The sequence below is a fragment of the Pteropus alecto genome, unplaced genomic scaffold, assembly GCF_000325575.1.
Source record: "Pteropus alecto unplaced genomic scaffold, ASM32557v1 scaffold166, whole genome shotgun sequence".
NCBI classification, from domain to species: domain Eukaryota; kingdom Metazoa; phylum Chordata; class Mammalia; order Chiroptera; family Pteropodidae; genus Pteropus; species Pteropus alecto.
The window spans coordinates 812,229-820,374 of record NW_006439757.1 but is presented as its reverse complement, the minus strand read 5'-3'; the positions used below and the strand labels follow the sequence as shown (position 1 = coordinate 820,374).

General features: G+C 40.6%; 2 protein-coding genes across 2 annotated transcripts in view; one reads left to right on the top strand and one right to left on the bottom strand.

The window, feature by feature from the left end:
• GNRH1 (gonadotropin releasing hormone 1) overlaps positions 1–472 on the top strand; it is a 2,855-nt gene extending 2,383 nt beyond the window's left edge. Inside the window, exon 3 of the mRNA XM_006917029.2 lies at positions 434–472. Coding sequence (XP_006917091.1) covers positions 434–472 — 39 coding nt within the window. The remainder of the gene's footprint in view (positions 1–433) is intronic.
• Positions 473–3,603: 3,131 nt separating this feature from the next.
• Positions 3,604–8,146, bottom strand: part of DOCK5 (dedicator of cytokinesis 5) — a 136,389-nt gene continuing 131,846 nt past the window's right edge. The window contains exon 53 of the mRNA XM_015593274.2: positions 3,604–7,581. Within this exon, the coding sequence (XP_015448760.1) occupies positions 7,477–7,581 (105 nt within the window). The 3' untranslated portion in view covers positions 3,604–7,476. The remainder of the gene's footprint in view (positions 7,582–8,146) is intronic.

Below are 8,146 nucleotides of genomic sequence, written 5' to 3'. Positions count from 1 at the left end.
GATACGCTATAGTTTTCATTTTCTCCATTGACTCGAACCTCCGCACCCATAAGTCAAAGGAAAAAGCAAACGGACGTCTTTAGTTTCTTTCTTTTTCTAATTCTGCTTGCCGTATGATAAAAATAATAGTGAGCAGTGCAATTTTCCAAATGTAACATCAGAAAGAAGGAATTGAAGCAAAGGCTAGGTTAATGGCTGATAGATCAGACCTTTTTTTCACCTCTTCCTCATATCCTGTCCTTGAATTATTAATGTAGATTTTGTTTATTATAAACAACTTTCAAAGACATGATTATATATCTTGGGCACTTTCTAGTGCACAAAAACAAATGGGTCTTTCTCGATTGACATTTTAGAAATCGATGTATCAAAAATAATGAAATTCAGCTAGTAAAATTAACCTTGATATATTTGTTACTCATGTATTTTTCAGAAAAGTCTGCTTGAAGAAGAAACTGGGCAGAAGATTTAAATCCACTGGTCTAGAAGGTTCGACAATACCTAAGTATAATTCTGACTCTGTAACCCACTTAATAGCTGTAAATTGTGTGAATTTCAGAAATTGTTATGCCAGCTTACACATAATTCATAATGAAGTAGTGTTCTGAATAAAGTGGCCTAAACATGAAGTGTTTCCTTAACTCAGACCTCTGGTGGGGAAGGGGCATTGTAAGCCCACAAAGGGGGTGTCCTCCAAGTGTGTCTACAGGTGGCAAATTAGAAACAGAGTCAGCACTGTGTTGACTACAGGAATCTCATGGCTCCGTTCCATCACCAACCTGCACCCACAAGGACAGTAGTTACATGTTAGTCTGGCCCAAGCTGATTCAGCTACAATTTCCCCTGGGATTGTAGCTTTATTTTTGACCATAACCTACAGAAGACACATGGAGCCATGGCAAGGCTTCCTCCCAATTGTCTCCAATCCCTTTGCAATTCAACTGGAACCTGAGAGAGGTATAAGGCAAAGGACTTACCGGGCTCCTAATCCATTGCTTCTTCTGGCTCCACATGGTCCCTCAAAATTCACCAGAGCAAATGGTATACACTGAGTTTGGGGGCCAAGGCCTAAAAATAATATTTACCTACCTGATCTTTTTGGTATTTCTCCAGAGAAATGCTGTGGAGTGTAGAGTCAGTTGAAGGCAGGATTCAGGTGTCCCCACATCCCCGGGTCAAATAGCATTGCCACCACTCATTCTCCACAAAGAAGAATGTCAGACTGTGCTAGATACATGCATAAATATTTTCATTAACCCTCATAATGACCTAGGAAAGGTTACCATTGTCTTCTCTTTGAAATGAGGTAACTGGGGCTCAGAGAGTTATTTAAGAGATCCACTCAGTTGTGTCAGGTTCCATGGTTAGTGCTCCTATATGGTGAGCAGTGGACTTGAACTTGGAAGCTTGGTTATTTTGTTAATTGGAGCTGAGAAAGGACACTGGAGCTCATGTGTCAGTTAGTTTAGAGGTCCCACGCACTGTGACACTAACATTCTCATTTATTCTCTCTACTTCCAAGTGACTATGAGACCATTTGGAAAACTCAAATTTCAGATAACTTGTCTGATGTCACAGCAACAAATTGTACCTGTATTCATATGGCAAAGATCTAGGTCTTTTTAACTCTTTTAGTTGAAGTGGTGGAACCTTCCTCCTCCTCTCCCTTGCTCTATACCTCCAAAAAGGGCAAGACCTGTACTAAAGAATCTGAAGAAGGGTCAGAAACAGTCCACGGGAGAGAAAGTCCTTCCTTTTTAATACAAATATTTGCTACCATACAATGTTTGATTCCCCAAATATCTCCCTTTGAGTAAAACTGAATCAAAGAATTTCTTCACTCTCACTTTAATAAAACTAGGCAGACATACGGTTTACAATCTACTTTATGGAACAAAGGCAACACTGCATTTCATTAATGAAATATTAAGTAGGAAGAGAGGCTTCTGGCTATCATTCACTCAGTAACTTTTTTTTTTTTTTTACAAAAACTATAATTTACAATCTTTATATTAGTTAATATATTATAAAAAGAAGGCAACATACTCACTTATTTTATACATCCTGTTTGGAGTCTCAGGTTTCCTTTGCCAAAGCTTGTCTTTGTGACAATTTCTTTGGAGCCAGCCGTGGGCTTCCCTGAATGTGATACAAAGATGCTCATCCAACTAACCAATGCGATTTCAGAGGTTTTGGGATGGCATCCAGTGGTATGCAATTTACATGAACATTTTGGGTATTTGATTCTCAAACGCCCAAGTGACTAAGGGAAAGAAGTGAAAATGACTTATTAAAATTTTAAGCATTTTTCTGAATCTGAAGAACTGTCTAACTTATCAAATGTGTGTAGATTAAAACAAAAAAAGACTGCAAACTTTCAAAATAAAGGGTGGGGAAACATAACACATGAGACATTTAATTAGATGGTTTCTCAAATATATATGGCTTTAAATTTAATTAGATAATTTATCATATATAACTTTAAGTGATAAAGTAACAAAAAGAATGGCTTGAAAATAGACCATTTTAGCAAAAATTTTAAAAGTTGCAGTATCCTAGAGATGATTGGGAAAAAAGCCAAGAATCATTGCATGAGATATAAGCACTTATAAATTTTGACAAGGGGAGGTGTTCTAAAGTAGTATTTTCCAACAGTGAAAAAGATTCCTCAGGCTTATTGATTCAAAGTCTCTTGGGCCTAAGCCATCTGCATTTTTAAGAAGCATTTGGTGATTCTTATACACACAGACAGTGGAGCATTTTTGCTTCACGAAGCAATAAATTGCAAATGTTTGAGAGCACTGGAACATTAAAAAACAAGAAAAAAATCTTACACCAAAAAAATAAAATTCTTATGCATAAAGCCAGGACTTAAAACAGTAGAGCTATTGTCATTGAAGTGTGGCTGTGCTCTCTCCAATCCATCTCACCCCAGCAGGGAGTTTAAGAAACACACCTCAAACACCAATTTTCTAAAGCTGTTATTTTCTCTCAAGTGCTGGTTCTCAGCCTCGGCCTAACGCTGGAATAACATGGGGCGGGGGCGGATTTAAAAGAAATACTGATGCCTGGGGTCCCACTCTCTGCCCTTGGAAGTTCTGATTTCATTAGTCTGGTTTGTATCATCTCTTCCCAGGTGATAGTTCTGTTCAACCTAATTTGAGAATCGGTTCCCATCCTTTCCATGTGTTATTAGATAGTCCTTTCAACCTCTTTATTTCTCTTTACCTCTGCCTAATTATCTGTGGTGAATGAAGAAATAGAACCTATTATATTAAATACATTGTGATCAGAAAACTGGTCAGCTCAAATACCAAAGGGCTGGATGGAGAGGTGGGGGCAGAGCAAGAACCAAATAATCTGCAGTTTTTATTGCTTCTAGGCAAAGTCGACTCTATGATCCCACAGTACCAGTTTAAATTAACAGGACCTGTAATAAAAGGAGGCCAGAAGGGACTCTGGGTGTGATGTGTCATGGAGTTATCGATAAGAAAAAGTCCAGGAATGATTTCATGTCATTAATATACAGGTAATAATAAACTAAACACACAATGAACTTTAAAATACATTTCCATTTTAATTTAAAAAATAAATAACAGCAAATCTGAACAAAATTTTTCTATTTCAATGCACATCTTCCTAACTGTCCATGTTTGAAACCCAAGTAGTTTACAAAATCATGGCAACAGAGCTTTAGATAAGGTTTGGATGAACAACTCACAAGATATGATTAATAGATGAATTTGGGCAGCATGTATTGGAGACCACCTTTGGCTGAATAATAAGAATCAGCCTGAAATCATTAACCTAAAAGGAAAACTATCTTTTTCCTTTTGTAGATTATAACTGATAGGTCCACTCTCAACCCACCCCAAAAGGAACTTATGTTTTCCAACTTAATTTTAAAATTCCACTTGGTCTGAAAATCACATGGTTTCAAATATATACATATATATATAAATATTTTTTTTACACGAGGGAACTGAGGCCCAGGGACTGTTTACAAATTGACTTGCCAAATTTACACAGTATCGTTTTGTGTTGATGGCAAGGTTTTTCTCCCCTTTTCATTATTCTCAAGAAGTGAGAGGAAGGAAGGCACAAATTTAAAGGCCCTTCAGAACACCTTTTACAAAATGACAGCACGAACGCGAGGGAATCTTCTGGGGTACTGGAAGTCATCTATGTGTGGATCTGAGAGGTGGTGACATCAGTGTACACCGATGTAAAATGTCATCCATCGGAACACTTAAGATTTGTGCACTTGTACGAAAGTTATGTCTCAATTTTAAAATAAGAAATCACCCCATGATCGGGGGGTAACTAAAGGAGAAGGACTCTTGTATCTTGGAAAGAGTTTACAACGGTAGATTGTTATTTCAAATTCTGCTTTTAGCTCTTGTTTCATCCTAAGGATTTGCAGTATGACAACAGCAGTTTTTAAGGGTCTCCCGGATAGGAGAAAATGACTGAAATTCTGGAGTCAAGGTATGAAGGTGGAAGAGGAGGCTAGCCACAGCCCAGTAGCCCAGTGCACTTAGGGTTTCACGACCTCCAAGACCACTCACTTTCCCCTCCCGCAGTACACCGCAGTGGTGTACAGGCTTTGTGTTCTGGGGCTGTTTCCCACCGAACATGTTGACTGCCACGCCCTGAAGGTCTAGTGTGGCGTCTGGCAGTTAGAAAGAGCCTAATGTGTGATGAATAAAACAATTCTTGGAAAAAAAAAAAATAAAAGCAAGATGAGTCACCAGGACAGAGAAAGAAGGGATTAATAAACATCCAATAAACCAAGATCCACAAAGGTTATGACAATTTGGGGGCTAATTTCAATGTTTTTCAATACTCTAGAGTTCTTATCAAGGAATGTAAAGATCTGTTCAGTCTCTATTCCCTGCCCCAAATCTCTCCTATCTTTACTCATAAGACATTTCTTTGCAGTCTTCCTCTGTGACTTCAGGATAGACGTTATTCATGTTTTGTCGAATATGACTCTTTCCTATCCAATGGCTTCTCAAGGAAATGAAACTTCCAATGTCTCCTGTAATCTATTATTCACAACATTACCTGGAATCCTTTGTTTTCAGGCAGGAGACGCCTAGTATTTCCATTACTGTGGACAGGGAATCACATGGGAAAATGTTACATTAAAAAGGGACAGTCCCTCACATGGGTGTCAGGTTCCCCAGCCTCTCGTCAAAGACCAGACTGCAGGACTCACTTCCGCTGCTCTGAAGTGACATGCTAGAGGTCTGGGTTTTTTTCACGACCCAGTTTACATCTTTCTCTTCTAATGGCAGCCTGAAAAATAGATGAAGCATGTGAATCTCCTCCAGCCAGTCTGCAGGGATACTTCTCACGAGTGGCCCCAGGTTCTGCGTATGCCCTGTGTAGCTTTTCTGTTCCTTCTCTTTATTCTCGAGTTCTTTCCACTTAAAATCCCCTTCAGTTCTTATTAACACTGCATCTCTAGTCATATCTTTTGGAGAGACTATATGTGCAGAACTAACCTACGCTCACAATCCAAATTATCCTGAAAAGAAAAAAAAGAATATCAATAATGCTATTAGACAGTCCCAGATCCGGCTGAGCAGAGGAAAGAGGACCATTTGATAAGTACCTACTACTTTATACATTTGATCTCATTCGAACCTCACAACAACCTGTGTGGCAGGTATGATCCCCATTTTGAAAGGTGAAGAAATGGAAGCTCAGAAAATTCCGAATAATTTCAAGGCGTTTGCAAAGTTCACAGAGGACATAGCTGGGATGATCTGAAACCAAACGGGTTTACTTCCAGCACCCAGGTTCTTCCCATCATACTTGCACTGCAGGTTCTCCTGGGTGGAGCGAAGACTAAACTCTCCCTCATCATTTTTAAATATTCATACTCGTTTCTTGAGGAATGCAGGACACACACCTCAGAGGTTTTACTTCCATGACCCCGTGATGAATTAATATGTTTCTCTCAAAAGAGGAGTGGACAGGCACACAAACACAGAGGCAGACAAGCAGATCCAAATTCTTGGAGGTGAAATTTCTCTCTCTGCTCTCTCTGTCTCAGAGGAAAGGGGATCAGCCAGACTGTGGAAGAGACCTGGTGAGCCCCGCCCCCCATGGTGACCTAGGGTGTCCACAGTCAAAAGGGTGTCTACTTGGCCATAAACACCTAAGCAGTACAGAAATATCTGGGCCCTTTCCACTGTTGTTTGGCCTAAGGGTAGAAGTTAAAAGCTCATCAGGGTTGTCTTCTAGATCTGTGTTATCTGGGTGTGGCCTCAATGAGCAAGCTGAGTTATTAGTAAGAATCTGTAGTAGGGTTTTCTGTGTTCAACTTCAATTTCTTTATCTACAAAATAAAGGGGTTGTTTATATGACTTTTAAGGCCCTTCCAGCTCAAAACATCTTTACCTGTGTGTGGCTGTTTGTGTGCGTGTAGGTAACATTTCATCATCTGAATCACCCCATTTTTTCTTCTGAAAGGAGTACTGATAATAGTACCATAAACACGTAATCAAATTAAATCTACAGTCAAGAGGAATAAATAATCAAAAGGAAATATTGCACTGTATTCTCCAGGGTAAAATTGGATGTGGATAGGGCTGTCGAGCCGTTCACATGGTGTCTGGAAGAGAAGCTTTTGAACCCGGGCTCCTAAGTCCCTTATATCCAGTGATATGAGCTCAGAGGAGGTAACAGGACAAGAAACTGTGTGTGCAAAAGAAAGAACTTCAGAAGAGTCCACAGCAGGACGGGGCGACTGCCGTGCAGGAAGGGCCATTAGGAGTGTAAGGGACTCCTGGAAGGGGCAGGGACAGCTTCCCTGTGCCACCAGGGGGTACAGGATGGGGGAAGCTGAAGCTCAGGGGTCATGGGAGTCCATGGCTTTTCAATAATGACAGCCATGCACACTTAAAATCAGCCAATCTTCATTAAAAAGATATTCTTTTCCTCAAAGAGACACAGTAGACATTAGAAAGGTATGATTTCAGCTACCAAAGTACTTGATATCGGTCTCTCCCAGTATGTTATATGGGGTAGCATAAGTCCACGTGATAAAACTAAGCCTTGAGCACAGCTTTTCAGAAGCAAAGCGCGAAATCCGTCCAAGGACCAGGTTACTAGGGTTGCTCCACAACCACCATCACCGAAGAACTTATCCAGGCTGTTGTAGGCCTCGGGGCTCTGTGCCAGAGGTTGAAACTTTAGAATGGTGAGGGCGCTCTCTCCTTTGAAAAATGCACAAGATATGGCTACTTCTGGAATTCCCCGAGGAGTGGAGACGTGGCGTAGCCTCAGGCATTGATCAAACAGAAGATTTCAAAAGGACACCCAGTTTTGAGCTAGTGAACCTCATCCCAGAGCAGGAAAGGCAGTCGGCTGGGGCTGGCGTGATGAGGACACTGCCTTCTGGAGGCCAGTTCTCGGGCGTCAGCTGTCCCAGGCACTTTGAATTTCAGAAAGAGGATAAGATCTTTATTGGGATCCAGGCTCAGAAGAAAGGACGCCAGATTTCCGAGCTTTGGGAGGTGGCGGGGGTGGAACTTTGGCTTCTCTTCGCACAGGCAGTGGGGGAGCGATCTGAGGGGCAGACACACAGAAGTAGAAATTAGTCTTATCTTTCTTCCCAATTCTGCCTTCTTCTCCACATTTCTAACATTCTGCTTTAGCTTTTAATTGACCTGAGTTATATACACAGCCTTTGCCAGGTGAAAGGGGAAATAAGAATGATTTATACTCCCTTGTTCACTCTGAGTTACTCTGATATACACCGACACTGCTATATCCCAAAACTTGGGTACTTGGCACACATTAAGTAGGCACTCTATAAATATTTGTTGAATGAATGAAGGGAACCCATCAGAGACCATTCCAGAATGATTGTCACTCACTCAGAAGACGTGAACTCTTCACATATAAACCAGAACTTTTTATTTCACGTACCTGCTCCCAGGGCGAGGTACAGAACTTTTTATTTCACGTACCTGCTCCCAGGGCGAGGTACAGAGAAATGCCTGACCTTCAATCAAATGAACAGGCAATACTTGCATATTGTTCTTTCCTGTTAAAAACTATCCTATCTTTTATGGTTTCAGGAATAAACCAAGAATTGATTAGAGTGACAAGTCTACAGAAAAAGTTGCCC